Source organism: Aspergillus piperis, assembly GCF_003184755.1.
Source record: "Aspergillus piperis CBS 112811 unplaced genomic scaffold BO85scaffold_4, whole genome shotgun sequence".
NCBI classification, from domain to species: Eukaryota; Fungi; Ascomycota; class Eurotiomycetes; order Eurotiales; family Aspergillaceae; genus Aspergillus; species Aspergillus piperis.
This window is the reverse complement of record NW_020291594.1, coordinates 393,043-419,689: the sequence shown is the minus strand read 5'-3', so window position 1 is coordinate 419,689 and position 26,647 is coordinate 393,043. Positions and strand designations below refer to the sequence as shown.

The window sequence follows — 26,647 nt, the reverse complement described above, 5'->3', positions numbered from 1 at the left end:
GTTAAGCTCATTTACGGGTGGATAATTGTGCTTGACTCTGATAATTGTCTTAGAATCCCGCAAATACCACCAACCTTGAATCTCTTAGCTATCTTGGACCTACTCCACTCTGGTGTTCCCCAGCAACTCAAGAATCTGTAAGATGCATTCTGCTTCGTGGAAAAACCTTTGTCGATGAACTCCGTGTCTAAAGCAGTTCGCTCTTGCAGGGCCCTACGGGTTGATCGACACAGCTCCTTCGCTTGGATGGTAGGACACGAACCAGTGATGTAGCATGTATTAGCCACAGATGTATAATGATGCTCGACGAAGTGCAGTGATTAGCTCCAGCAAAACGGATCGTATCAATTTACTGGCGGTTGAGACCGCCCGGAGTTCGACAACACTTAATATCGCGGTTCTCTTGGCAAAAAAAAGTCTAGTCCAGAGCTGACCTCGACACGAATGAGATGTGTGTGACAAATTAAATGATATTAGGAAGCAGGTATTGATTACCCTGCCATGCACAGCATCACTTTGTTCCAACCAGTGTGATCCCCTGGAAGTACAACGGGGTTGAGGTTTCACACTTCCATGCATCCAGGTTAGGGTTGGCGCCGACCCACTGCGGGCCCGGAAGATGAAGAAATTGAAGGTGAGAATAGAAAGATTCCTGCACGCCACAGCCCACAATATCATCCCACCGCATTGTATTACCCCATGGGATTGTAAGACATGAGATGGTCGGCTATCGGAGAAACTGGCATGATCACGTATCGGAAGAATGTCTGCGTTCGTGTGCACAATATCCCTAAAATTTATCCGATGATCAGCCGAGGAACCAGGGTCGGACCCCTGAAAGGAATGTCGCCGAAAGGATCAATCATATTGATTCGCGGACCCTGTAAATACCCTAAAGGGTCTTTGCTAGAGTCTCGATAGTGGGATCGGCAGTGGCAGTTTCTAGTCTCGTCAGTGCGGTCGATTCCGACCGATCCGTAGTGTTGGTGGGTCCCAAAGCAGTCTATATCGATATCATCACCAAATTCCAAGGACCATCGGATGACGAGGAATATGCATTGGCACTGAAAATTGCCGAGACGATACATGCTCTGCCGGTGCATCCACCAAGCATGTTGCGACAGAGTGAAACAGCGTGGATAAGCTGGATGGGGCAGATGGAGGAAGAGACCAAGACACGGCATCAGCAGTGGAGATGCCGAGCAGTGCCGAGAGCCGCCGATGCTTCGACCTTCAGCCCAAGCGTCAATCAATGCCTTCTTGGGTCGGAGTTGGCCGGACTGTAAGCCCGTTAGCGTCTGAGATACGCCGGATGACACGAACCTTGGTGCTTACCAATGCTGCGATGCATGCAGTGCCGGTGGTATCCCTGGCTGAAGCGCCCATCGCCGTTAGAGATTGATACCCGGGTGGATCGGAGGGTCCCCTTGGTCTTTCCACCAATAATGGGGGTATCTCACTGCCTTGTTCAGGAACAGAAGCTTAGCATGATTCAGTATTTCACGTATAAAACTCTCCAGGACTTCCGTCGTTGAGATGCTCTATCCAACAACACCTCACTCTTCCACTCCTTGTCCTTTCTTTCTGTTGACCAGACCCCGTCCATTCTTTTGATCGAAACCTGTTCTGTTGACCAGAACCTATTCAAACAATCACCATGCACTCCTACCAGCTTCTTGGCCTGGCCGCTGTCGGCTCCCTCGTTTCTGCCGCTCCCGCTCCTTCTCGCGTCTCTGAGTTCGCTAAGAAGGCCTCTACCTGCACTTTCACCTCTGCCTCTGAGGCCAGTGAGAGCATCTCCAGCTGCTCCGATGTTGTCCTGAGCGGCATCGAGGTCCCCGCTGGCGAGACCCTCGACCTGTCCGACGCTGCTGATGGCTCCACCGTATGTGTTTCTCAGCCGTCTATCACCTTCGCCAATACGCTGACATCACCTAGATCACCTTCGAGGGTACCACTTCTTTCGGCTACAAGGAATGGAAGGGTCCTCTGATCCGCTTCGGTGGTAAGGATCTGACCGTCACCATGGCTGAGGGCGCTGTCATCGACGGTGACGGTTCTCGCTGGTGGGACAGCAAGGGCACCAACGGTGGCAAGACCAAGCCCAAGTTCATGTACATCCACGATGTTGAGGACTCTACCTTTAAGGGCATCAACGTCAAGAACACTCCCGTCCAGGCCATCAGTGTCCAGGCTACCAACGTCCACCTGAACGACTTCACCATCGACAACTCCGACGGTGATGACAACGGTGGCCACAACACCGATGGTTTCGACATCAGCGAGTCCACCGGTGTCTACATCAGCGGTGCTACCGTCAAGAACCAGGACGACTGCATTGCCATCAACTCTGGCGAGGTACGATATCCTCACCACCACAGCCATCCAATTAGTACACATGGCTAATGATTATGACTACAGAGCATCTCTTTCACCGGCGGTACCTGCTCCGGTGGCCACGGTCTCTCCATCGGATCCGTCGGTGGCCGTGATGACAACACCGTCAAGAACGTGACCATCTCCGACTCCACCGTCAGCGACTCTGCCAACGGTGTCCGCATCAAGACCATCTACAAGGAGACCGGTGATGTCAGCGAGATCACCTACTCCAACATCCAGCTCTCCGGCATCACCAAGTACGGTATCGTCATCGAGCAGGACTACGAGAACGGCTCCCCCACCGGCACCCCCTCCACTGGTATCCCCATCACCGATGTCACCGTTGACGGTATCACCGGTACTCTTGAGGACGACGCCACCCAGGTCTACATCCTCTGCGGTGACGGCTCTTGCTCCGACTGGACCTGGTCCGGTGTTGACCTCTCCGGTGGAAAGGCCAGCGATGACTGCGAGAACGTTCCTTCCGGTGCTTCTTGCTAAATTTACTCGCTTTGGAGGTGAGGCAAGACGGCGTCCCTAGGACGTCTGGTTGTATATATTGATCCACTTGACATGTACTAGTTAGGTGGGATTACTGCCATAGTGTTAGTGAATAATGGAGCTTTGCTCGATATATGAATCCTTGAAGACATGAATAGTTTGGTAGAGGTAATGGCCTTGGCATTAGTTAATATTTGGTGATGAAGTAATTTGCGAGGTGAATTAGAGCGAGCACTTCGTGGTATATAAGCCGTCATCCATCGCGCTCTACAAATTTTTCTCTTTCTTATATATTCCAAGTTATGAACCACCGCTTCCCCTCAGACCAACAAGGTCCTTCTTTATTAATGCCAGATACCAGACTATATCGTGATTCCTCTATGAGAAGGAATAAGAGCATATTGAGCAGTGTGCAGCAAGGCAACATTGAAGCAATAATAAATAATATACTGCCAGGTGCCCACAGAATTTCTACATGAATGTTGTCCTCCGCCGTCTAGAGATTCAAAGTTTGACTTGACATTCCTAGTCAACAGCGGGGAATATCCTAGTGCTGTTATCCTAAGAAGCAAGATCGTATCGAAACATTGGCGTGACGAAGAGAGATCAGTTACGGCCACGGACAACAGAGGGATACAGTGGAAGCGAGTCATCATACGGATGAAGGTTACACGAATGTAACCTTGACAGAAGCAAAATCTTTCAAAGCACAGGATGTGTCCAGGGCAGGGCAAAAAATCCTTCTGTTTGAGACCCGGAGACTAACGCACGATAATGATATGCTTATCGCAAGGCTCCAGTCGGAATAAATCCAGAAGGCCCATGTGATTTGGATCTACAATGTTAAGAGAAACCATGTGGATGAGTATATGAAAGCCCGGAAGACAGACTACCTTCGGCAACTTTTGGATGATGTGCTGACCCCAAAGCAGAAGATCGAGCTGAAACGGAAGTCTACCAAATATGACCCGTCTGAAACCTACTGGAGGATTGTCTGTATCACATGGCCCTCCATCTTGCCAAGAGGAAGGAGGCTCCCGTTGACCCAGTGATGCGGCCAAGCGACCCATAAAGGCGAAGAGGCTTGAGCATCTTGCTACACCAACGAAGTATACCTACTGCAATAACTTCAACAATGTTCCAATCCACATTCGCCTTGAACATGCACTGGCACAATGTAACTCAGAAATTCCCGCAGAATAACCTCCATTCTCCGCTTCCTTCATCGTGGACAGTGACACAAAAGATCAGCGGAGGGTCCAATGCCAACTTGTAAAACTGCTACTTACTGAAAATAGGCTCAATAAGGACCCCAATCGACATACTCACCTGCTGATGGACGAGATTTTAAGCGTAATTTCTACGCCGTGGTGCATCATCGGGGCAAGCCCAGCCTCTTACCGGATTAAAGCGCAAGCGGGCGCTTTGTGCTTGATCAATCTCTACGACATCATCCGCGGTGAAAGTGTCCTGTCTAGGCCTGGCGAATACTCGGAGCGTTATTTTTATCGACTACAGGACCAAACTGCTAAGCCCCTAATGATAACCCGTTAAGGAGCCTTGTTAATTGAAGAGAAGCTCAGCGGAACACATCGCGCCTCGCGCCTTCAGGGGAGGCATTGAAAGCGCCCGGACACTGGTGATCACATCATACCGAACATGGGAAAGCTGGCATGAACCTCGGGCAGTCAAGGCATGGTGCGCAAAGACAAAAAGCGAGTATGACCCACTGTACCCCAAAATGCCGAAATACTCCAGTCCCGTCTATTTGTCGCCGCCGCCGCCTATTACGCCTACTACTACTACTACAACCACAACTACAACTACCAATGGACCACGTCACTGGTGCCACTGGCCGAGGAGGAGGCCAAGGAGGAGGAAGAGGCCGAGGAATCGTTTGAGATTACAGTCTTTGACGAGGCACATGCTGCGGAACCCGACCTCTAGCCTATCCCTTGCGCTGTAGAGGAGTATATCCAAATATTGGGGTTCTAACAATAACGATATCCTATTTATGCAGTTGGAGTTGGATAGAAACTTCATTGCTTCATATACAACGGGTAAAACATCACCATCTGACTAGCTCGACAGGACAGAATAAAGGCTGTATCGCACAGAAACGGGTAGACTCTACGTTTACTGGACCTTCTCAAGAAATTGCTCATAGTTCTCGGTTGAAGATGGATATGCTCAACTATGCACACGCTGTGTATCCTGCCAAGTTGCACCGGCGCAAGTTCATGCGTCGGATCCAATCCCAGAGGTATTTGGAAGTCAAGGTCTAGCTTCATTAATGGAACATGAATTATACTCCTGGGGGTGTTGAACGTTGTTATCGACGCCTGGGAAATTAAATTCCACCCTCTCGAGGTTCAAGGCTCCGAAGAAGAAGAAGAAGGAATTTGGTACTATCGCCAGAACCCAGAATCAGATGTCACCAAGCGGCATCCCGAAATGCCATGTTTTGGACCAATGAAGGCAGGCGGGAATACGCGCACTGGGATTTCACAACCGGGTGCTCTTCGACGACGTAGACCGCATATGTCGTCTCCTCAAGGCCTCGAAGAGTGTTCCCTCACCCACTCGAACAATGGGCAGCAAAGCTTGGTAATAACAGTAATGAATTGAAGGTTTTGGATTATGTAGGGACTCCTAGCTTCACATACGGGAGCAGAATCGCAGGTACATAGATGATATAGATTGATACAGACTTTCCACTACTCAGAAAATGCTTGAGTTATATTATGAGGGCTTGACGGGATAGCTGTCAGAGGCGAGATAGAAAGCCCAGAGTCATGAGAGATCATATACATCAGTACTTATCCGTTGTTTACGCCAGATAAGCCACTGCAATGATCACGCTCCTGCTCATCTTATAAATAACCGGAGGAGTGTCATACACTATCACGAATAACAAACCTGACACAGGGGGTCCCATACGCTCACTTGGTGTTCATCAAGAATGCGTGTCATGTTGGCACTAATTCTTCTTGAAAAAAGTCCTACCAAGCAAGGATAGGCCAAGAGATTGGGCAAATTTCCCAGGTGAGGGAGTTTTTATGAGTGCGACACTGATAGAAGAGGGGCTAAACCATGCCATTCTTCAGATTGGGTTGAACTCCAAGGAGTGCAGTAACATGGCCATAAGATTTGTAACGGAGTGAGCGAGTTGCATGTTCCTACTCAAGGGTTATCTAGTCAACTTAGCGGACATCAACCCACCTCTGTGAAAAGGTATTCACCCGGCAGCCAAATAATTGCATGGTCTTAGTCATGAGCTGCTTTATAATTTCAGCCGGGCTTAATCTGCAGGCACTTTGCCGCAATTTACACCTTATCTTCCCGGCCACCTCCAGAAATATCCAGAAATAGGCCAGGCCGTTGGGAAGGCGCTCCGCGTGGGTCAGAAACGAACTGGTTTTGTCAATTTCACCAGGGGTAACCTCCAGTAGTTTGTCATAAATATGTTGCGGGAGACTACATAGCCTATTAGTTGTAGACAATAAAGGGACAAATATTTGCACATCTTCCGTAAGTTGATTTCTAATTTAAGTTGTTTTATATTAGCCGAAATTGTACTGAAAGCCGAGACTACATACTCAGGGAAAAGACCAAAGAAGGGAGTGGGCTCATATACGAAGGGTAGATATGGCAAGAAACGTTTTACTTTCTCAAAGTAAAATTCGATTTTATTCTTGGGAAACCAGTCTCCATCTAGAAGGTGGATTCAAGTTCCGTCATCCTATCTGCTATCATCTCCGCTCTGCTTGACTTGGTAAACCGACCAAAAGACTACGGGAGAATTGGCAGCACACCGGCATTCTCGTATGCACGCATGGTGTTAAGCCACGACTGGTAGGTATCATCGCTGTGGTTCCAACCAAACTGACGTGCTTTCACGACCGTACTGATAAAGGGTTTCATGTTCGGCGCTGGTGTGATATACCAGTTCATGAGCTGGAAGGCGTCCAGCTGGAACGCCTCTGGATCGCCACCGTACTTGGCGACAATGCGCTCCCACACAGGCTTCTTATCTTGAGCCCAATCGGCCAGATCAAAAGGCTGTGTTGCCTCAGTAGGGGCCTCGAACTTGTCCATTGGTACCTGGAAGTATCTGGCGAGCAAATGCCAGAGGAACTTCCAGACGATCACATCTCCATCATCATGGTTAAAGGCCTCATTCTTGCAATGGGGCTGGGTTGCCGCCCAGATAGTAAGGTTGGCAATTCCAGGGGCGGACGATTGTTTCTCGACGCGGTGGTAGCTTTGCAGATTACCTGGCCAGCGTGGTGCGTCACCGAGCTCTCGGCAGATCAGGAAGTATTGGGCTAGTGGGAGAGTTTCGTTAATTCCGAGGTCTGCCGTAATGGAAAAGAGATTAGAATGTCAGCAATGGAAGCGAAAGGCGATAGAAGTGGGTTAATGCGTACATTGACAGCTGTAGCCGATGATGCCCATGGGGCGAATGATGTTGTAGCTCCAGGCGTTGCGGCGCTTTTGAACAGCAAAAAGGTCATCTTCCTGCTCGTAGTAGAAGATGTTCTCTGGGCCTTCATGGCGAGGCGTGTCTTCCAAGAAGGGGGTTGTAATGTCCCTGAATTGGAACCCATAATGCTGGCCAACAGTCAGAAGTTATCATATGTATGAGACCGAAGAGATTTGACATATCCTGCTTACCTTGCCTCCGGTTTGTAACACCACACGCTGCAGCTTAGGACAGGCAAGGTCCACCACTTCGATGAAGGTGCGGAAAAGGGGACCATTCTTCTGGTACAGTACCGAAAAGTCATTGTTGTGGATGTACGAGGTGAAAAAAGCATGGGTAACGTCCTTGCACACTTCCTTGATCTTTTCGACGATGAATTCGACCGGCGCAAGGAAGTCGATGGCGACGAATCGCACCCTTGGGTCGGTGTAGACGGTCTTGAGAGGGCTTCTCGACGTGATGATTATCTCCGCCCTTGGGTTGTGGTGAGTAGGCGCGACCTGCAGAGAAAATGGGTGGGGGAACAAATCACGTACCACTCATTGGCGGGCTGCTTGATTAGATAGTCGACAATTGCACTGCCGCTGATGCCGTTAGCACCGGCAACAAAGGCGACTTTGCTGGCCAAGGGCCGGATGCCGTAGATGTTGCTCATGGTAATGGTGATTCCGTTGGATATGAGGGACAACAGAACTTTCGGGGGGTATACTTGGACTTTTATAACCCTCTCGCCCCTCCTCACCACCCTGGAGCTTGCCAACGACTTGTCATACAGGGACTGCTGAAATTATTTTTCATAGTATAAGATGGAGTCCAGTACAGGTCCCGCAAAGCCTTGGCAGTTTGTTGCTAAACTGCAACATGCAGCTGCCAAGCGCCATGGATCCGCTCATGTTCATGTTATGGAACCGGATCAGGAACATCCGACCGCCGACCAGGGAGCATTTCAATTCCCTTAACCTGTCAACACCTCCCACATTTTTGGACACTTCAACTCGACTTCTTTTCCCACGTTCTCCCCCCAGAAAACCCTCGAGTCACATGACTGGAAACGTATATTCCTACTGCATCTGGTAAGATGAAAGAAGAAGAAGACTATACATAACAGGATGAAATGGTAGTCATCAAGATAATTCCAAGTTATGGTACCTTGAAAACATAGCTACCCTCATGGATATCAATTGAGACGTTCTATACTTATTGTTGCATGTATACATCTGCAAAGATATAGATGACCCCATCCATCTTTCCCATCTCACAGACTGATACATTTGAGCTTCTACAAGCTACTGGATACAGCAGATAACTCCCAATAGTGCATTACTGTTCAGCGCAGACATGCTGAACAATTTGAGCCCAAGGGATGGCACTGGGGAGAATCACCTTCCATGGCTTTCCAACTGAAAGACAGTGGGATCTGGCTTGGACTGAAAGTTCTTTGGGTAATGTGGTGTGCCGATCACCAGGCATGTTGTACCTTTGAGTGACCCTCAAGCGTAAAAGGTGATACGAGCTAAGCTACAGCAACGCCCCAAGGGATGGGTCATTCTTCCAGTAAGATAAAAGAGTATGATCGCAGATAAGATGGGGCTAGATTCAAGGTCTCATGGCCGTGTTATACTGAGACACTGGATATGATCAAGTCTAACTGAAATTTTGCTAATGAGGGTTCGCTGCTCAATCTCTGCTGTGACGGCTGCCCTCGAGGCTTTAGGTAACTGCGTAAGCTAAGACCCACCACCACTTCGGTGTGCAGCGCCTCGTCTGAATCCTTTTATTATCTTGTTTCTACGGTTTTGGTTACGCCGAGACGCATGCCGCCTCTTTCTCTATCGCGGTGAGCTCCTGGGCTCCGACATCCTAGGTGGGTGCTCTGGTGATTAATCACTAGCGTGTCTAGCATAGCGGATATATCGGCACAGGCTTATGATTTGTGATGATACATTGTTGGTTTTATCCACTGGAGATTCTCACGGACTGCCGCATATAAGTATACAGGGACAGGAGGCGCGGCCCATGAGGGAGCAGAGGCCGGCAGCGTGCAGAAAATCGACGACCAAAATCCAACCCCTGACATTTGACGACCAGATTTCCACCATTGCCCTACCTTATCTCCTCAATTCCATGCCAAAGTCACTCCGAATCAATTTATTCGACATATGCAGCGGCAGAAAAAACATGGAACGCGGACTGCCTAATGATGCAGCAAATCATATCCTCTCTTCTGGTCGAGGTAGACCACATCCGCCGCTACTACCGGACCGCGAGGACTATGTCGTCGACTTTGACGGGCCAGATGACCCGGCCTTTCCTCAAAACTGGCCGATGCGCACTAGGTAAGATGGTCTCCTGTCCAACGTCTCCGCGCCGCAACTGATAGACTGTCTTCCCTGATTGTTAAGGCTCTATATCAGCGTCATCCTTGCAGTCACCTGCATCAGCTCGACCTTCGACTCCGCCGTTTTTAGTCCGTCCATGAGCGCAGTGGCCAAGGAATTCCATGTCAGTGTCGAAGTGGCGGCTTTGGCGAGCTCAGTCTACATTGCTGGCTATGCGTTTGGCCCTCTAGTCTGGGCTCCTCTGTCTGAGCGCCATGGTCGCCGGCTCCCTATCGTCGTGGCTATGCTGGGCTTCAGTATCTTTAATACGGCTGTTGCTGTGTCCAAAGACCTCCAGACCCTGATAATTTGTCGCTTCTTTTGTGGTGTATTTGGTAGCAGTCCGCTCATCAATGTTGCCGCTATCTTCGCGGACATGTATGACAATCGGACACGGGGGATCGCTATTGCCCTCTTTTCTAATACAGTCTTCGTGGGCCCGCTAGTTGCATCCTGTGTTGGAGGGTTTATAAACAAGTCATATCTTGGCTGGAGATGGACTGCTTATATACCCTCATTTATGGGATACACAACATGTGTTCTCAATCTGCTCTTCCTCAAGGAAACCTATGCACCACAGATTCTGACTTCAAAAGCAATCAAAATGCGTCAAATGACTGGAAATTGGGGTATACATGCGAAACAGGAGCAGATCGAACTTAGTCCACATGATTTGGTTGTCAACATTCTAGGACGGCCACTGCAAATGCTTTTCAAAGAGCCGCTTATTATAGCTGTTACGATTTACCTCAGCTTTGTTTATGGCTTACTCTACTGCTTTCTATCTGCTTACAGTAGCATCTTCCAAGGCGTCTATGCCATGTCTCCCGGTGTCAGCGGGCTTCCGATGTTGTCCAACGTCGTGGGCCTGCTCGCTGCAACGGCTTACATGGTCTACGTGAATAAGACCTACAACACCAAGCTAAAGGCAAACAACAATGTCCCCATTCCAGAGTGGCGACTACCGCCAGCAATTGTGGGCGGCGTTCTATTTTCCGCAGGGCTCTTCTGGCTCGGCTGGACTGGATTCACGGGCACCATCCATTGGATCGTCCCGACCCTGAGCGGTCTCTTCACAGGTGCCGGTTTGCTCACGATCTTCATTCAATCGTTCAACTACCTTATTGATACATATCTCGCATAGTGAGTTCCATTCCTTGATCACCACATGCTTTCGACAACTTTCTTCCTTTCTCTTTTGTCGGAGACTCTCTAACCTGCTACAGCGCTGCATCTGCATTAGCAGCAAACACCTTCTGCCGCTCGCTCGTGGCAGCAGGGTTCCCGCTGTTTTCGTCGCAGATGTTTGCCAATATGGGCATTCAGTGGGCTTGCACACTGTTGGGCTGTTTGGCGGTGGCCCTGATACCAATACCTCTGGCATTCCTGCTTTATGGCAAGCGTCTTCGGTTAAGAAGCCAGTTTGCCCCAGTACTGGACAAGGAGTCGTAAGCTTAGGCTCTGTATCTGAAGCTCTGCTCTGAGGTTACAGCCAGGGCTCTGGTTATATACCGCCCCGGATGCAGAAAAACGAGCCCTAATTCGTGTTGGGATCTGGAGGCATGCGTCATTCATGGTTTGGTGCCAAGTGGGTTGTGCAATAGCTGGCATTCCTCTCTTTACTATAACCCATGTAAATGTATTTATAGTATCCATAACGGAGCTTAACATCGTTATGAAAGAAGAAAATACTACAAGTCTCAACGAATATACTCGTATTCTGATAAGCAAATCCGAGGACGATGTATGCATGCAAGCCGTCGATTTCCACTCCTAGCAACAGCAACAAAGACATTTCCATGCTAACAAAAGGGCACCGGCTGTTACAAAAAAAAACATCCTTGCAAACCAGAGATGGACTGGACGTTCGAAACATCCCACGTCTTATCATTGACGCTAGAATCCCAAGCAGCATGCACGAGTTTAATGCACAGGGTAAAGTGGATAAGCCGGAAACTCGGCAAGTTGGTGAATCCGCGCCGATGTGACTGTACTGCTTTTTCGAATCTTCACCCGGAATTACAGATATAGGAGTTGATGCGTATAGTGCAGACATATCGGACACGGGAAGCTATGGCAAGTCAGTCCTCTTTGACTATATCACCCATTCTTATAATAAGCAGCAATTCGGCGGCGCAGATATGGCGACATTGGAAACCGGACATGCGCAACACGTTCCCGATAGCGATCATTCAGAAGGACAAAATGTAATCCCGAGGTTGCGAACCGCCTTAGCAACGCGCCTGTCGGGTCCTGATCTAAGAACCCCAAAGCCCGCAAATAAACCCAGCGTCGCTCGCGCTTGAGTATCTCGCGATCTTTGCCTGCAACAATTTCTGTCGGTTCATCTTGCAATACACTCAGAGCTTCCTTTCCCAGATCCATGGAAATTGCATCGCATGTGCTAGCCATTTCAAGTGCATGATCTGTTTGCCCTTGTGGTCGAATACCCTTACTGGTGAGAATACATACAGCCACACCATGAGTCCCTGCCGTCAACACCCTCCATAGAGTCATGAGGGTAGTCTTTCCTATCAAGAACTCGCGTATGGCCGGGTCGACCTTTTCGAGATATTGAATGATACACTGTCGCCACAGGTACATCTCCAGTAATTTGATATCGTCTCGATGAACACCTTCTAGGCGCAGCCCTTCGAGAACTTCCGCTAAAGAATTACCCAGAAAGCGGAAAGAACCATCTGCTACATCTTGTGGAGGAATCGCGATTTCGTCGAAGATGGTCATAAATGCCATGTACAAATGCTTCCAGCGATGGCCTTCTATAGATCCGTGCCAGTGGGCCCACCATTGAAGCGTGTCACGCATGACATATCGACAAACTCCTTCGATGCAAGTATCGCCTTTGTCGGTGTGGAAGGTGTAGTCTCTGATGTGATGTGGTGTTTAGGATGGGCTTTTATGTACGCATCAATGTGATCGCACAGCAGTTGTGTCTCGTTGCACGTACATGGGGGGCGAGAGACGTCGCCGAGGGCGGAGAATATGCGCATGCAGTCTTCGTCTAGATCCACGCCATATTCTGTATTGCTGTTCTTGTCTGGATATGAATTCAACTCACAGAGATGGCTGCAAAATTGTAGAGGGTTGTTGGACTCTGTAAAGTAAGTTTTTACCATATGCCACATGCCATCCATTCTGACCGATTTGGTTTGAGAATGTCGGAGCACCCAAAAAGATGACAATGTACGTGAGAGATTTAGAAAAATAATTGCCCCAACAGAACTAATGTTTTTTGATTAGCTTTGATTACTGTCTCTTCTCTTTTCTTGATCTTTTCCCTCTCACCCCTAGCATACAGTGCTACACTTCTATAGTGTCCACCGATGATAAGTACTGACAATCCTGCAAGGGATACAAGATGGCAAGACAATCAACTGTCCGCTGGTGAACTCCAAGGCGAATGTGCTTAGTGTAACTACAGCAGCTGGTGTAATTGGACGATGCTGATATTTTCGCTACCAATAACCTTCTTCGGGCCACATACAGGCTTTGGGTTGTACCATCTCTCTAAGATCTTCATTCCTCTCATGCTGTGGAACAGTCGTGACGTTCACCCTTGACATATCTAAACAAATATCTGCTCAATGGTCATTTCTATCCCTAGCAGCAGGGTTTCATCGTTCTGACCATTTCCTCATTTACTAGCACGCGCATAGACGACCCCCGATTACTTACTCTTACGCACGATTAGCCCCCAATGATTTATCCTAATGGTGAGTGGATGCAGTTGTTCTGATCATACCAGGTCAATAGAGCTTTACTAGGTATGTCAATTATCCTAATATGTCCACACTGTACCCTTCATGCTTACTTACCTACATAAACATGATTGGGTATATACAAGCTAACGGACGAATGAAGGTCCTGTGCCCCCCTAAATCCACACTTATCTCCGCTTATACTTCTTCCCATGACTCACAAGCAAATACTTAGCAAAAAAATCCTCCGCAAAATCATCCAATGGCACATAGCTCGCCCCAAGCCGATACGCAGCCGCAATGCCCGATATACAAGCTATCTCATGCATATTCTGCCTGCCATCAGTATCTGAAACACACACCCACAACCGTGAAAAGACCAAGTACTCACCACCATTGTCCAACTCCCCGCATACAACGTCCGATTTTTCCCATTAATGAACATCATCCCCGGCACCACACGTATATAATGCTGCCAATTATGTCCGAATTGATGCCACCATTTCTTCGCAATGATCTTGTCCTTGTCGATGCTTTCCCACGTCCATAGATCCGACTCCTGTTTATTCAGAAAGATCGTCTGATACACATGCCGATCTGGCTCCAACGACAGCGCCCCCTCCCCCAACGCCTCCCGGAACTGATGCTGATAATTCGAACAATCGAAGCCCATCTCAATCTTCTGCGGATCCTGCTCATACGAATGCGTATAGTACATAGGCGCAAACCCGTCCCACCCGTCCTTCCGACAGCGTGGTGTCTGCTTCGCGAACGAGATTTGCTCGTTGCGCGCCTCGCTCGACGCCTTCCCGCACAGATCACTCTTATATCTCGTTTCGAAGTTACTACTGAAGTAGTCCGCATCACTATGCGTGACTGTAACATCATCGTAGAACCTCACACCCCCGAGCACATACTTCTCCCTCCATGTCGCATGCCTACCCAGCAACTTCTTCGCCTCATCAGCCGGCACACACAGCACAAGCTCATCAAAATGTTCATCATGCATCACCCCCTCCCACCTTCTCTCCCCACCCTCACCCCTATCCCAAACCCTCAAATCTACCCCCTTCTTAGCGTCCCTCTTCAATATCTCCACCTCCGTCCCCAACATCACCCTCACCCCCTTATTCTCCCCCAGATCCCCCACCCAATCGCCATAAAACCTCCCCAACTCGGGGAACGTGTACATCTCCGGCCGATTCGGCAACAACATATCGGGATCAAAATCCCACAACCTCATCTGCGGATCATCAAACAGCCTCTCCAATAACACACTCGACACATTCGGCGTCTGGTTCCCCGTGCCCAAGAACAGTGCAATGAGCGGAAGAACCATCTTACTCCCGAACTCTGCACTGAACCTGAACAGCCGAAGTACAATCTTGATAGGCAGTATACCCAGGAATGGCATCAGCCGCTTAATCCACTTCAGCACGCGGCCGAGTTTCTCGATCTCGGCGGAGTATCTGTCCACGAGGGGGGAAGGAAACATGTTGGTGAAGAAGCTGTCGGGGCCTTTGCCGAAGGATACTTGAAGTTGTACGGGTTGAGGCTCGTATCCGTAGCGTCGGAAGAAGTTGAATGTGTGCCGGAATATGGATGAGCCGCCTTGGACGCCGTCGTTGAGCCAGGTTGCGCCGTGGTTGGGCGGGAGGGGGATCGAGGTCGCTTGGCCGCCGGCGTGGGGGGCCGAGTCGAAGAGGTGGATTTCGAATTTGTCTGGGTGTTGGGATAGGGTGGAGGCGCAGGACTGTGGGGGTTTTAGTAGTTAGTCGGGGTTCGTAATGGGTTAGGGATGGTAGGGGAGGGAAGGGGAGGACTGTACCATGCCTGCTGCTCCGGCACCTATGATGGCAACTTTCTTTCGAGGAGACACTGATGCCATGGCCAATTGGTGTTTTCACTTGTTCATGGTTGAAAAGAGAATGCAGTCTGAGGAAATGTGATATTAGAAAGAAACTGAAAGACTAATCATGACGTCAGGTGGATTTCCGCTTCGGGTAATCTGTATACTCGGCATGAGGGGGAAGCAGTGCAGAAGTATTGTGTATGTTCTATATTATCATCTTTCTAGCGCCATGCGGACCTCAAAGGTATAGGTGAGAATAAGCCATATGTGAAGCTAGTCCAGAATGAAGCACAGTATATTAAGAGTAATACTGACACTATACTAACTTAAGGCTGTAGTAATGCTAGAGTGCAGTCAAAAGGGGGTGAAGCACAATCAAAGAACGCGTGCGCTGAACAATCTACTGGCAGACAAACGATGAAGCAATTGTAGGGTCTCCTCCTATATACTGCGCAGTAGCAGGATAGGGACAGAGAATCCTTGACATCCCACCATCCTCAGAGACAGAGTGCAGATGATCAGGAACAATGCCTCCTTCAACCCATGCCATCAATGACTCCATCAAACGAGTTGGAGCTGGTCCCTTTCCATTACCACAGTGTTCGACTCCTGGCGCCTCAAAATAGAGATAATAATCCTGGACTGATGGATCACGCAGTTGGACCTTTCTGTAGTAGTTCACAGAGCCATTTGGAGGAACTTGCCAATCAGCTAAGCCATGCCAATGGATAATCTTTCCCCCTCTATTCTTGAAGTCGTAGAGATCGGGATTGTTAGCATCGGTAATTGCTTTGTATCCGATGATGGATTGATAGAAGAGGGACTCAAACTCAGCATGATCCATGTCAACCAAGTCGATATCGGGATCTTGAGCAACAAAAAATTGCAGCCAGTCCACGCTCAAGTAATCGGGCAAAGAATGACATCGGTGATTCCCAATATCATCGGTAGCAGTGCAGATCGTATAATTCCATGGCGTACCCTGATTGAAACCGTACCACAAAGGGGTCCCATCTTTAGCAGTTAGACCTGCCCAGTATGACACTGCAAGTAATGCCACTTCCGCAGTAATTATGCTGGGAATACATTCACACCAAACCTCCATCCCTATGAGAGTAAGGGGATTAAAGTTGCAAAGCGACGGCAGAGCAATGATTCCATCGACAACACCGTCCTGACCATCGCAGTAAGCGACTGCTGCATCCGTTATCTTTTCCATGACGCAGGGGGAGGGATAGACCCCAAGCTGGTTCATGACGAATGTTGGCCAGTAGTTTGCAGGGACGAACTGCGCCCAGTTTATGGTTGGCGCCCCCGCCAATATGCCGTCGAATGCATCGGGCCATCGTTGGGCGATCTCCAATCCCTGCCGCCCACCAGTCGAGCAGCCGTTCCAGTAGGAGTAAGCAGGTAGTGTTCCATAGAACTCTTGTATGATATACTTGGCGAGAAGCGACAGCTCATAGAGACAGGTTGAGAAGAAATCAGCCAGTCGGGCGAAGTTCACGTGGCCCGAGGCATCCTCGAGAGCCCATGATTTTGCTGACCAAGGAATCCTGTCGTGGCCCATGTCAGACCCGGCAGCTGCAAATCCTTGATAGACAGGCAGAGCTAATGTGCCATAGTCCACAAGCCCTGCCCACCCTCCTCCTCCAACTGCCTGGAGCCGATTGTTCCATCCAGACAATGGTACCCAAACGTGCGCATGAATCAGGTCATCCCAGCCCGGATGCGTATAGGTAACTGTGACATTCCAGAAGCTGATAGTCACATTCTGCGACTGTATAGGATTCACCTGCACGCCCGTAATTGGGTAGTCCTGAAGTAGAAATGCAGTAATAGAAAGAATTTTCAAACCCGGAATATCCGGCTTAGGTATGTGATAGCCATTGGCAAAATGGGCGTAGAATGTTGAGGAAATAGTGGCCAAAAGCACCAACGCTTGACTTGCTTTGAGCAGCATCTAGTGTTGACAGAATGATACAAATGAATTCAAGAAGAAATTAAGTGCAGAATAATTGTAGAGACAGGTGAGCCTTTTGCAGTGCTTGCGGCATCTTGAGATCAGGAACGGCATCCGGTGGCGAAGAGGCTGGCTGCAGTTGTGAAGATGACAGTGTAGGAAGGCGCGAGGCATGAGCGCACCACTGCCTGGACCAGGTTGCCGGTGGCTGCTGGGAAGTAGCTGCGCTACACATACAGTGTCTCATGTCTTGTCACTTTACGTTTCGCTTAAACACCCGACATTTGGCTGGAAGTCTCAAGACTCTGGCAAGCTTTGGGGGATATACCAGTAACACATATGAAGAAGATCCAGTCCGTCATCTATAAATCTGCTCGCTGAGTTCAATGACTGGAAGCATTCTATAGCGCCCAAGCTAATCTACTATGTTTACTATTCCAGAATAAGCCACTACAGACGGATCCATTCCAATTGTGAGAAGTAATAACCATATCACCGCCGGTGGGTCAGGACTAAGTGCATTCCGCTAGTACCACACCACAGATCTCATCAAGACAAACAAAAAGCTTCTTTTCCAGTAACAGTATTCAAAGTACATCTCGTGTTCCCAAATTCGGTCTAACTCCCCTCAAGCACTCGTTCACCAGGACATGTTCTTCTGCGACGTTCCTGCTTCTACCTGCACGACATTTTCTTGTGGATCTATGACCGAAATAACATCGAAATAGCCAGCAAATGTACTGAGAAAGAATGCAGTCGAATCTATGATGTGTAGATTTGTACCATGAAGATAACAAGTCTGACAATCAAGATGCCTGGAGAGAAGACAAGGATGTACGAGTTATGCCTCCGGTCTCAAGATTCAGAGAATTGAGATTGTTTATATCATCTTTATCCAGCGCGCTCGGTCCCCAGCGAATTAGCTGCACATAGTACCATATGAGCTCGAATCCACCAAGGTCACGCTCTATTGGAAGGATCTCGTCCAAATAGGACTCGAATGGTACCGCTTCAAGGAAGCTTTCCCAATGTTGCAATAATCCACAAATTCGAAGCAAATGTATCATCTCGGTCTCCCCACCCTCTCTCAGAAGATGGGATCGTTAAATTCAAAGAGTCCATATCAAGATGTAGGACACCACCAGCAATGCGTCAGTAGGATATAAATAGACGTCAATGATGAAGATTCAGGAACTTGAAGCAAGCTCAATAGAGTCACCGCATACACCATCCGTTGCCATTTCTTGAATTTTCATATTCCTCTGATCATCCACATGTCGAGAAGCGCATTCTTTGCGTCGATAATTAGCAATTTGCGAAGAAATTGGGTCTTTTTGTGAATTCTATCTCTATTTTGTTTCTGAAATCCATTCCGGTACTAAGCCCTTCTCGGGTCGCGACTTCATGTCGTCCTTTACTTTCCCGGTTGTCATATGCAGTGGGATACTTATGATCAAACCCACTGCGGGTAGCCACGATGCTAGATAGACTCTTGTCAGTAACTGCTAAAGACCCAACGTAAGTCTAGTTCGTGCTTACTTATTAGCAGTGACTATTACATTGCCGGCCAGCTGTTCCCCCTCCTTCTGACACATTGGAGGCACAGTTGGGCTCAGTGGAACGACCTTGATGTAATGTCGCTTAACTATTTCCACATGACGAAAGCCAGGGTCCTCCTACCATGATGGGAATAAAGGTATAGCCAATCTTAACTCTGTCCCCAACTTGCCTCTCTCGATGCATGTGAGATACTTCGCCGTATCCCTTCCCGTTTTTTCTTTAACTTCCTCGCAGATCTTATCTGCTCTATTGCCACGTTTTCGTGGTCAATGGTGGCTTTGGGGCCCTCATAGGCGGTGGGGTATTGGTGGAGGAAACCACTCCTCGCAGCCCCAGCTCTATAAAAGTACAGGAAAACGTTAGCAACTTCAAAGCTCTGGGGATTGCAGTTATATCGGCCCACCTATTAGCAGCCACCATTGCCTGTGTGGCCAGCTCCTCGCAATTCTTTATTTCCCCAACCGCGGGAAGTCTTCCGCCCTTAGCACGGAATAGGGCACTACTTGCCCGTTTGAACCTCGCTCTTACGGCAGCAAGGTCCCTGCACACAGCCTTATACAAGTTATAGTCTTGCTTGACTTGCTTGGTATACGGCTGTGAGTACTTTACCCACGGTTAGAGTAGCTCAGGCTCTTTAGTGTCCCCATAGGCGAAGCTTAAAGAGCGCTTCAGCTCTTTATCCTGGAAGTTGTATCCTCAATAGCAGCACAGTCGTGCTGTGCCGATACACAACCTCTGATCACTTGTATATAGCTCTGTTAAATGATCTTTCGGGCCCGGAACTCCCATAGATCCACTTGTGGAATTCTGTTCACGTATATATATCTGACCTCGCAGTTAGTCTTGGGACCATGATATGCTATCATGCATTATTGAATCACTTAGAATCACTTACCGACGCATAACACGCCGTGATAGACCAATTATCACCGGTACTGGTGGTTCGTGTAGTATAGCTGCGGACTGAGGAACTCGGGAAGAGAGGAAAAAGCAAATCACGGGGAGATAGCATGCTTATTTATGTTTCCCGGGCTGTGATATTCAATGTTAACTGGAGGGGAATAAGAAGATGTAACTTCAAGGCTAATCGCTATTTATGTAGATGATTGACCGAAACCCACACATTCATCCCCAGCTTGATGCAGGGAGGTCAATGTGTAACTAGGTAATAGGAGCGTAAAGGGAAGGATAGAGGCAATGTCACTTACCTAGAGTGAATCCTCCGGGTTAGTTGAACTCCGCTAACATAACATGCGTCCCACTGAATGGAATGATTGCAATAAGACACTATAGCTGGTTGAAGTGCAGGTTTAGTTTAGTCATTGGATAGGGAAGGGGCAACCAATGACGCCTAGCAATGCCGATTCTGTGTATACAAGGCATAGAGAAGATAAAGGGCGTAAAATGAACTGTAGGGGATAAAATATGCGAATAATAGGAAGTCCCTACAAAGAAATGATTTGTTTGATGATAGTGCCAGCTAAACGATGGAAGACGAGACACTCTTTATAAAGGTTGACCGCGTTCTAGATTACCAGTCATGGTTGGAAGCTTCCGATCAAGCGTAGGAAAGATCCGTGGGAATATCTACCATATCGGAATCTTCCACGATTTGTTGGACGATAGATTATAACGTGGTCAGGTCACGCATAATACTCCGCATCTTTCACTCAAGGAATACTAGACTCTGTTGCAGCATTTTATTCCTCCAACTTATATATCCAACCGCTCCGTTACAACCCAACTGGCACATCTACGCAGGGCACTATTATACTCATTTGTAATCACTGTGGGTATTCGTTAAGAAGCAATGATCATACTGTACTTAAGAGCTGCCAGACAAATGAGATTGGCCTGATTGAAGGCGAAGAAAGAGATATTCAGGCATACGAAAACAATGCACTTCTGCTTACCACTCATCCCTTCCCCCGGGGGCTCGAGAGCTACTAGCGTTTGGCGAGATTCTCTATCTTTTGGCGAATCCTTTCTCTGTTGTTCCGAAACTTTCGGGCAGTACTAAATGACTCCCGGGCTGCACCCTCATGCGATTTCTTACTAGCCAGATTCTCATAGGCAGTGGGGTACTTATGGTCAAACCCACTACGGGCAGCCACAACACTAGATAGAGTCTTATTAGTGAAGGCCAAAGATCTCAGCTTAAGTCTAGCTCTGGCTTACTTGTTGGCAGCGATTATTACATCGCCAGCCAGCTGCTCCCCCTTTTCAAGGCACTGCAAGTTCGGATGCATTTTGAGGGCTCAGCGGATTGGTGTCTACATAATCTCGTTTAACTGCTGCCAGGTGTCTCCCAGCAGCCTTATAGGCGTGGTAGTCGCTTTGCGTGCGCTCCGGATACGGATTGGGTGCTTTGACCCAGGGATCTGGTAAATTTTGTTTCTTGATGTCCCCGAAAGCAAAGCTCGATGAGAGACCCTGTTCCGATTGCTGGAAATTGTGGCCATAGTAGCTCTGACGCGGCTGGCCACTGACATGGGAATCTTCCGGCAAGCGTCTGTCGCACTCAGTGCTCGCGCCTCTTTTCTTCGATTTGGCTGTCCTGGTAAGATCTGTTTCATGATGAGCCATTCCGACTGGATAGGTACAATATGGTATGATCAGAGTAAGGAAGTAGATCTAGTTATGATGATATTATCTAGTGAAACAAGCTCATCCATAGATCTAGAGAAAGAGAGAATAGCTGAATGGAGACAATAGTAAAAGAGACATCCAGTATAGGCCTGACATCTTTGAGGAAGCACCTTTCATTGAATAACTGATCCCTCGTAGAACGCAGTGAAGGCCGACGGAGTTCCAATTCTATCGTGGTCATGTATACTTCACTCGTCGTATCTTTGAAGGCCAGAAGAGCCTCTTCAATGATATGTTTCCATTCCAAATAACGAACCAAGCGCTCTTATTCAACACCAAGGACATCTAGATGTTTACGGTGGCCCAAGGCATGAATATAATGGCATGTTTGATAGCTTTTCTTAGTATGTATTTGGTCGACTCAAACCAGGAAAGGAAGCGATTATACGAAGAAGTCGCATCTAGTGAATTTTGATGAAGCCAAGATGCTTCTTGAGGGTTGAGGTTGAGGAGGGTCTAGAGCTACTAGTGACGAGTGAATGGGAACGTTAGTGGGTAAGAGATCACTCTCGGGAAGTATTATCTAGGGCATTCACTGTGAAAGCTCCAATGCTTTTTGACACCATCCCTGCACAGTAGTAAGCGTAGGAGACGACGTCAAATTCCATTCAGTGAAGCCTAAGTTGTTTGTTCGCACATCTCTTGGTATAAATCCCTGAAAAAAGGTCACAGAGGGCGTATTACATAAGGCGCATAATTCCACTGGGCGACAAATTGGCGATAAATATAGTAATTAGCTCGAGGCGCCGTTCAATCTTTGAATTTCCCTCACCTCACCTACACCACACCCCTCACCTCGCCTTACCTTGCTTTTCTTAACGGCTTTCATTCCACCCTCACTACTTCCTTATCATCAGATATTGCATTACTAAATAGAGTCCCAAAGATAGTATATTTCGAGAATGGTCAGTATATCCTACCTTCAGCGATAGTGATCGTTCTGACTTTGATTAGTCCGTGCCCACATTAGAAAGCATCCCAGTTGAACTGCATATTTGCATCCTCGATACCATACCTGATATCCACTCTGTGTGGTCGCTTCTTCGTGCATCTCCTGCATACTATGGAGCATTTTTGCTAGTGAAGCAAAGTTTTCTTCGAAGGCTTCTACAGAAACACCATGCTGGCTTGGTGGACACAGTCGATGCGATAGCCGCGATCCGTTCGAAAGGCTTGTACGCTTCCGATCCATCCAACAAAAGAAAGATCGTTTCATTTCTTGATTCTCGACCTCACAACCACAGAACAACTCGGCCGGAAGCATCACTTAGCCTGCTCCCAGATGAACCAGCAGATGTTCAAGAGACAATGCAGTTAATACATTTGCATAACCAGGCTATCTTCTTCCTGGAAGATTATTGTAGGACTGCGAGGCGACCAGGCTGGATAGACGAAGCAAAATGGGAGAAGGAATTCTTACCTCTAGTCTTAACCGAGACGGAAAAGCGACGCATCTTTCGTGCCTTTTATCGATTGCAAATCTACGGAAATATATTCGGTTCGATTGAACGGAATGTAGACTCGGAATTTACTCTCGAGGACAATGACTGGACCGACAAACAAGAGGTTTTCACTGGTGGCGAGATGTGGCGCCTGTTCTTTAGCCATATGGCTCCCTGGGAAGTTGAAGAATTTGGCTGCTTATGGGAGCACTGCTGTTACCGATTCGAATCAATCCTTCGAGAAGTATCCGATAGTTTGATGCAGACAGGCTTTACATGGTTTCACGAACTTCCCAAAGATGAACAACCCCCCGAGGGTTGCTGGTATAGTGACTGTGATGACTTTGTGTACCCGGAAAATAAAAGGGAGAACTTGGCCTCAAAAGGACCGGCATTTCTCAGCAGAGTCCTGAGGCAAAAGCAATTTCGAGATCGCCGGGATCTGGTACTTGTCAACGTGCGATCAATCAGATTTCATTTCTTTGATTTCGGATTCTGGCCAAGACCGTCCGCCACTAATGATTTGCATCTGCTTTACCCTGCAAACAGATTCAACTTCGGCACGGACAGGAATGGGCTCCGGGAATTTCTGAAAACATTTCCACCGTTTCAACGGCCTAACATAGCATGGGACAGAATATGGCTTCGAGAAGTTTACGAATCTCCAGAAGTCCTCTTCGATATGTATGAATATGGCGCTGAAAATCGGCAACGGCGATGGCAATACGCTATGTGGGATGACACAAGACTAACTGAATGGGAGATACCTATTTTCGAAGACAACTTTCCGATTTGGGATTCTACCTTATTTGGATGAACGTTACATATGCTTGAATGAGCAATGCATCGAAGTTATTTCATGCAAAGCGACAAGGAAATTATACCACGTACTCCTTACCTACTCGTTTGCAAGACACAAGATGAGCAAGCATCATTGTCTATTTCTTGTTTGATCGCTCTGCAAATCGTTTTGTCAATTTTCACTTCTTTCTACTGTAAGCTCCAGTCAAATCATGCTCTCTATCCACCATTCCTTGTCAGTACGACAGTATACTTGTCTTCCCATGGTTTCTTCATGATCCATCTTTGTCTCAAAAAATTAATCTCACTCGAGAGTGACCTTCAACTCCTTATCACAACTATCCATCCCGCAAACTCTTATTACACACGATAATCCAACTAGCACTACAGACTTGAAGAGAAAGATTTCATTGATTCGTCAGACAATCTACACAACATATCTAAAATCCTCAATCTCCAAATCCGTCTTACTCGACAACCCCAACGCCAACTCCTGACTTTCTGTCATCTGGCCCGGAACTCCATACAGTCTATCCCTCCTCTTATTCTCCCAAATATAATACACCAGCAAACACACCAAGAAGAATGCCCCCAATGCCAACCCCGAAGTAGCAGCTTTCATGCCCGTCTATAACCCACCACGTTAGCATACCGCCCCTCTCTAAACAAATGGAAGAAAACATACCGGATAGTGAGGCTCCTCGGAGGTATAAAAGAACTGCGGCCCGACAATATTCCCCACACAGTATGCAACAAACAGCAACGCGCTGGTGGTGCTTCGTTTCGTGAACCCCGCGACATTCGAACTGATGATGCTCAGCGAGAGGGGAATATTGACAGCGAAGACAGCGCCCAGGGCCAGGCCCGTGAGTCTGCCTCGACGGTTATCTTCGTCGAGCTTCCAGACGAGTATCATGCCGATCAGGGAGGTGAGGGTGTTGAAGATCATCATGAGGATTCGGGTGTGTGGGACGAAGGTTGCGATGCCCGCGGTGAGGATGAGGAAGACGACTTGGGCGCCACCGAGAGGCATTTGCATGAGGAGGGAGCGGATTTGGGAGAAGCCGAAGCCGTTGATGATTATGGAGGAGAACTGGTTGGTTATTGTTAGTTCGATGGAGGTTGGTATGTAAGGTAGGGAGCAGGGAAGGATTACGCTTGTGATTCCGCCGTTGCAGAGGTTCACGGAGAATGTGTACAGCACCAAGAACCAGGTTTGAGGGTCGCGGAGTGCCTGCCAGGCTTGGTCCCATCTGAATGATCCCTCGTCCGCGACACCGGTTTTGTTGGCGAGGGTCCGGTGCATGGCGATGGCGCGCTCGGGTTTGGTCAGGAAGATGGCTTTCTTGGGGGAGTCGGGGAGGAGGACGATGAGGAAAAAGGAGATGAATGCGGTGATGGCGCCGAGGATGAGGAAGAGGAGTTGCCAGCTAGATACGGCGTTGGTTTTGATGCTGCCAATTCCGTAGGCTACGACACCGCCGATGATGGTGGAGATGCAGTTTCCTAGGAACCAGGCCGATTGCCTTGTTGATTGTTAGTTTGAATATCTATAATGATTGTTCTGGTTATAGGGGAGGCGTACCGTGCTGGTTGTTCCTCGCGCTTGTAGAACATGCCTGTGATGAGGGAGAATCCCGGGGCAATGGCGGCTTCACCCACTCCTAGGAAGAATCGGGCAGCCATTAAACCCCCGAAGTTCTTTGCTGCGGCGTGGCACATTAGGATGCCTCCCCATATTAATCTATAGGGTATTAGTGGTATTATGGGGTAGGATTAGGGGATGCACAAACACTGAGGCACTGATGTATTTGCCAATTGGCAGACGGACGATCAGATACGAGCTGGGCCAACTCCAGGCAAAATACCCGAAATAGAAGACAGCAGATGTCCAGGTATATTCTTGTCCCTTGAGGTTCTGTTCAAAGTCAGTATAGATCATTCTCGTTGGAAGTGGCAACATACCAGATCCTGCCGGAGGTTGAACAGGGTAGCTTGACTCAGAGCAAGCTTGTCCATGTATTGCATCATGTAACAGACTCCCATCAGAGGGATCAATCTTGTTCGAGCAGTGAGAAAAGAACATTCAATACTATACAAATTACACATACATTATGTCCAGCTTTCGCAGAACCTTTCGTTCCTGCTCTGGGGTGGCTTCCACCTCCAATACTTGTCCCAGTCCGACATCCCGGGCCAGGGTGGCTTCTTCCTTCAGTTTTAGATCGTCTAATTCGGGGGTCACCCCGGGAGGAGGGTCTGTATGTTGCTTCTCCATGATGGTTTGGTTTTGTGAGAGCTGCCACGGCATGATGGCACGGAATTGATTTACTGTTTATACTGCTACCGGTACAGATGAGGCCCATCGGTTATAAGATAACCAGTGAGCAAACCTTAACCAACAGCACCCACGGAATCAAGCGCACAACTTCCGCGATCAGCGATTGATACACGCACCTCCACCGGGTAACTTGACAAGCCGATACCGCTCTGATGCCCTGTCTGTGCTCATCACGATGGTGGCGAGGTCGGGGACTTGGCCGTGAGTCAAATCGCGGTGATTGACTTTCCCTATCTAGTATCTGTGTACATCCGGTCGAATATGAATGACCCAATGAAATCGGTGAAGCCATGTTGGTCCTGAAAGAGGAAAACAATATCCGTGCGGTGACTCGAGTAGCTTAGAATCCGGGGTTGCGATATGGCAGCAGATCCAAGCAACGTCGTCGGCAGATGCGCCAATACGAAGCGTCGGTCGGCAAGATGACAAGCAGGTTATCGTTCATCGCAATGCCGGCAGCTGAACCGGCAACTCTCCACCACGCTTATCCTTGGGTTTCCACTGGTTCGAGAACTCAATGCTGGGTCCATCTTCCGGGAAACTCGCAACTGCGCCTCCCCCACAGATTTGATCATG

The 26,647-nt window shown here is 48.4% G+C and overlaps 12 protein-coding genes across 12 annotated transcripts; 4 read left to right on the top strand and 8 right to left on the bottom strand.

Moving 5' to 3' along the window:
* Positions 1-797: 797 nt before the first annotated feature.
* Positions 798-1,386, bottom strand: BO85DRAFT_485350 (uncharacterized protein; the record flags this gene model as incomplete). Its single annotated transcript, XM_025663324.1, has 2 exons — positions 798-1,280; positions 1,336-1,386. The coding sequence occupies 2 exons, from the start codon at positions 1,384-1,386 to the stop codon at positions 798-800; spliced, it is 534 nt and encodes a 177-aa protein (XP_025518113.1).
* Positions 1,387-1,657: 271 nt separating this feature from the next.
* Positions 1,658-2,880, top strand: BO85DRAFT_508910 (glycoside hydrolase family 28 protein; the record flags this gene model as incomplete). The annotated part of the gene is made up of 3 exons (XM_025664483.1): positions 1,658-1,885; positions 1,939-2,358; positions 2,422-2,880. The coding sequence occupies 3 exons, from the start codon at positions 1,658-1,660 to the stop codon at positions 2,878-2,880; spliced, it is 1,107 nt and encodes a 368-aa protein (XP_025518112.1).
* Positions 2,881-4,015: 1,135 nt separating this feature from the next.
* On the top strand, positions 4,016-4,827 carry BO85DRAFT_435871 (uncharacterized protein; the record flags this gene model as incomplete). The annotated part of the gene is made up of 3 exons (XM_025658551.1): positions 4,016-4,137; positions 4,179-4,347; positions 4,639-4,827. 3 exons carry the CDS (start codon positions 4,016-4,018, stop codon positions 4,825-4,827), a joined length of 480 nt encoding a protein of 159 aa, XP_025518111.1.
* A 1,792-nt stretch (positions 4,828-6,619) lies between these two features.
* Positions 6,620-8,067, bottom strand: BO85DRAFT_508908 (SDR family oxidoreductase). Its single transcript, XM_025664482.1, has 4 exons — positions 7,903-8,067; positions 7,558-7,840; positions 7,311-7,494; positions 6,620-7,238 (listed from the first exon to the last, which is right to left on the bottom strand). Exons 1-4 carry the CDS (start codon positions 8,019-8,021, stop codon positions 6,673-6,675), a joined length of 1,152 nt encoding a protein of 383 aa, XP_025518110.1. The 5' UTR covers positions 8,022-8,067; the 3' UTR covers positions 6,620-6,672.
* A 1,477-nt stretch (positions 8,068-9,544) lies between these two features.
* On the top strand, positions 9,545-11,450 carry BO85DRAFT_391637 (MFS transporter; the record flags this gene model as incomplete). Its single annotated transcript, XM_025656816.1, has 3 exons — positions 9,545-9,702; positions 9,769-10,887; positions 10,971-11,450. 3 exons carry the CDS (start codon positions 9,545-9,547, stop codon positions 11,194-11,196), a joined length of 1,503 nt encoding a protein of 500 aa, XP_025518109.1. The 3' UTR covers positions 11,197-11,450.
* Positions 11,255-11,618, bottom strand: BO85DRAFT_221211 (uncharacterized protein). Its single transcript, XM_025654700.1, has one exon. It carries the CDS (start codon positions 11,543-11,545, stop codon positions 11,312-11,314), a length of 234 nt encoding a protein of 77 aa, XP_025518108.1. The 5' UTR covers positions 11,546-11,618; the 3' UTR covers positions 11,255-11,311.
* Positions 11,619-11,844: 226 nt separating this feature from the next.
* BO85DRAFT_508902 (uncharacterized protein) lies at positions 11,845-12,899 on the bottom strand (the record flags this gene model as incomplete). Its single annotated transcript, XM_025664481.1, has 2 exons — positions 11,845-12,631; positions 12,688-12,899. The coding sequence occupies 2 exons, from the start codon at positions 12,897-12,899 to the stop codon at positions 11,845-11,847; spliced, it is 999 nt and encodes a 332-aa protein (XP_025518107.1).
* A 752-nt stretch (positions 12,900-13,651) lies between these two features.
* On the bottom strand, positions 13,652-15,351 carry BO85DRAFT_517763 (putative flavin-containing amine oxidasedehydrogenase; the record flags this gene model as incomplete). Its single annotated transcript, XM_025664933.1, has 3 exons — positions 13,652-13,795; positions 13,855-15,216; positions 15,292-15,351. The coding sequence occupies 3 exons, from the start codon at positions 15,349-15,351 to the stop codon at positions 13,652-13,654; spliced, it is 1,566 nt and encodes a 521-aa protein (XP_025518106.1).
* A 352-nt stretch (positions 15,352-15,703) lies between these two features.
* Positions 15,704-17,278, bottom strand: BO85DRAFT_508893 (feruloyl esterase B precursor; the record flags this gene model as incomplete). The annotated part of the gene is made up of 1 exon (XM_025664480.1): positions 15,704-17,278. One exon carries the CDS (start codon positions 17,276-17,278, stop codon positions 15,716-15,718), a length of 1,563 nt encoding a protein of 520 aa, XP_025518105.1. The 3' UTR covers positions 15,704-15,715.
* Positions 17,279-21,061: 3,783 nt separating this feature from the next.
* On the bottom strand, positions 21,062-21,424 carry BO85DRAFT_485342 (uncharacterized protein; the record flags this gene model as incomplete). The annotated part of the gene is made up of 1 exon (XM_025663323.1): positions 21,062-21,424. One exon carries the CDS (start codon positions 21,422-21,424, stop codon positions 21,062-21,064), a length of 363 nt encoding a protein of 120 aa, XP_025518104.1.
* Positions 21,425-22,287: 863 nt separating this feature from the next.
* BO85DRAFT_415284 (uncharacterized protein) lies at positions 22,288-23,746 on the top strand (the record flags this gene model as incomplete). Its single annotated transcript, XM_025657678.1, has 2 exons — positions 22,288-22,392; positions 22,442-23,746. Exons 1-2 carry the CDS (start codon positions 22,390-22,392, stop codon positions 23,744-23,746), a joined length of 1,308 nt encoding a protein of 435 aa, XP_025518103.1. The 5' UTR covers positions 22,288-22,389.
* A 411-nt stretch (positions 23,747-24,157) lies between these two features.
* BO85DRAFT_466773 (pantothenate transporter) lies at positions 24,158-26,212 on the bottom strand (the record flags this gene model as incomplete). The annotated part of the gene is made up of 6 exons (XM_025662147.1): positions 25,842-26,212; positions 25,696-25,789; positions 25,524-25,648; positions 25,316-25,474; positions 24,416-25,256; positions 24,158-24,358 (listed from the first exon to the last, which is right to left on the bottom strand). The coding sequence occupies exons 1-6, from the start codon at positions 26,039-26,041 to the stop codon at positions 24,158-24,160; spliced, it is 1,620 nt and encodes a 539-aa protein (XP_025518102.1). The 5' UTR covers positions 26,042-26,212.
* Between the last annotated feature and the right edge of the window lie 435 nt (positions 26,213-26,647).

What these genes read in the sequence shown, in the direction of transcription:
- BO85DRAFT_508908 (XM_025664482.1), bottom strand. Translation starts at nt 8,021, where the DNA reads ATGAGCAACATCTACGGCATCCGGCCCTTGGCCAGCAAAGTCGCCTTT. An exon ending in AAGCAGCCCGCCAATGAGTG is followed by an intron (nt 7,841 to 7,902) that starts GTACGTGATTTG and finishes CCACAACCCAAG; the next exon opens with GGCGGAGATAATCATCACGT. An exon ending in CATCGGCTACAGCTGTCAAT is followed by an intron (nt 7,239 to 7,310) that starts GTACGCATTAAC and finishes CCATTACGGCAG; the next exon opens with ACCTCGGAATTAACGAAACT.
- BO85DRAFT_221211 (XM_025654700.1), bottom strand. Translation starts at nt 11,545, where the DNA reads ATGGAAATGTCTTTGTTGCTGTTGCTAGGAGTGGAAATCGACGGCTTG.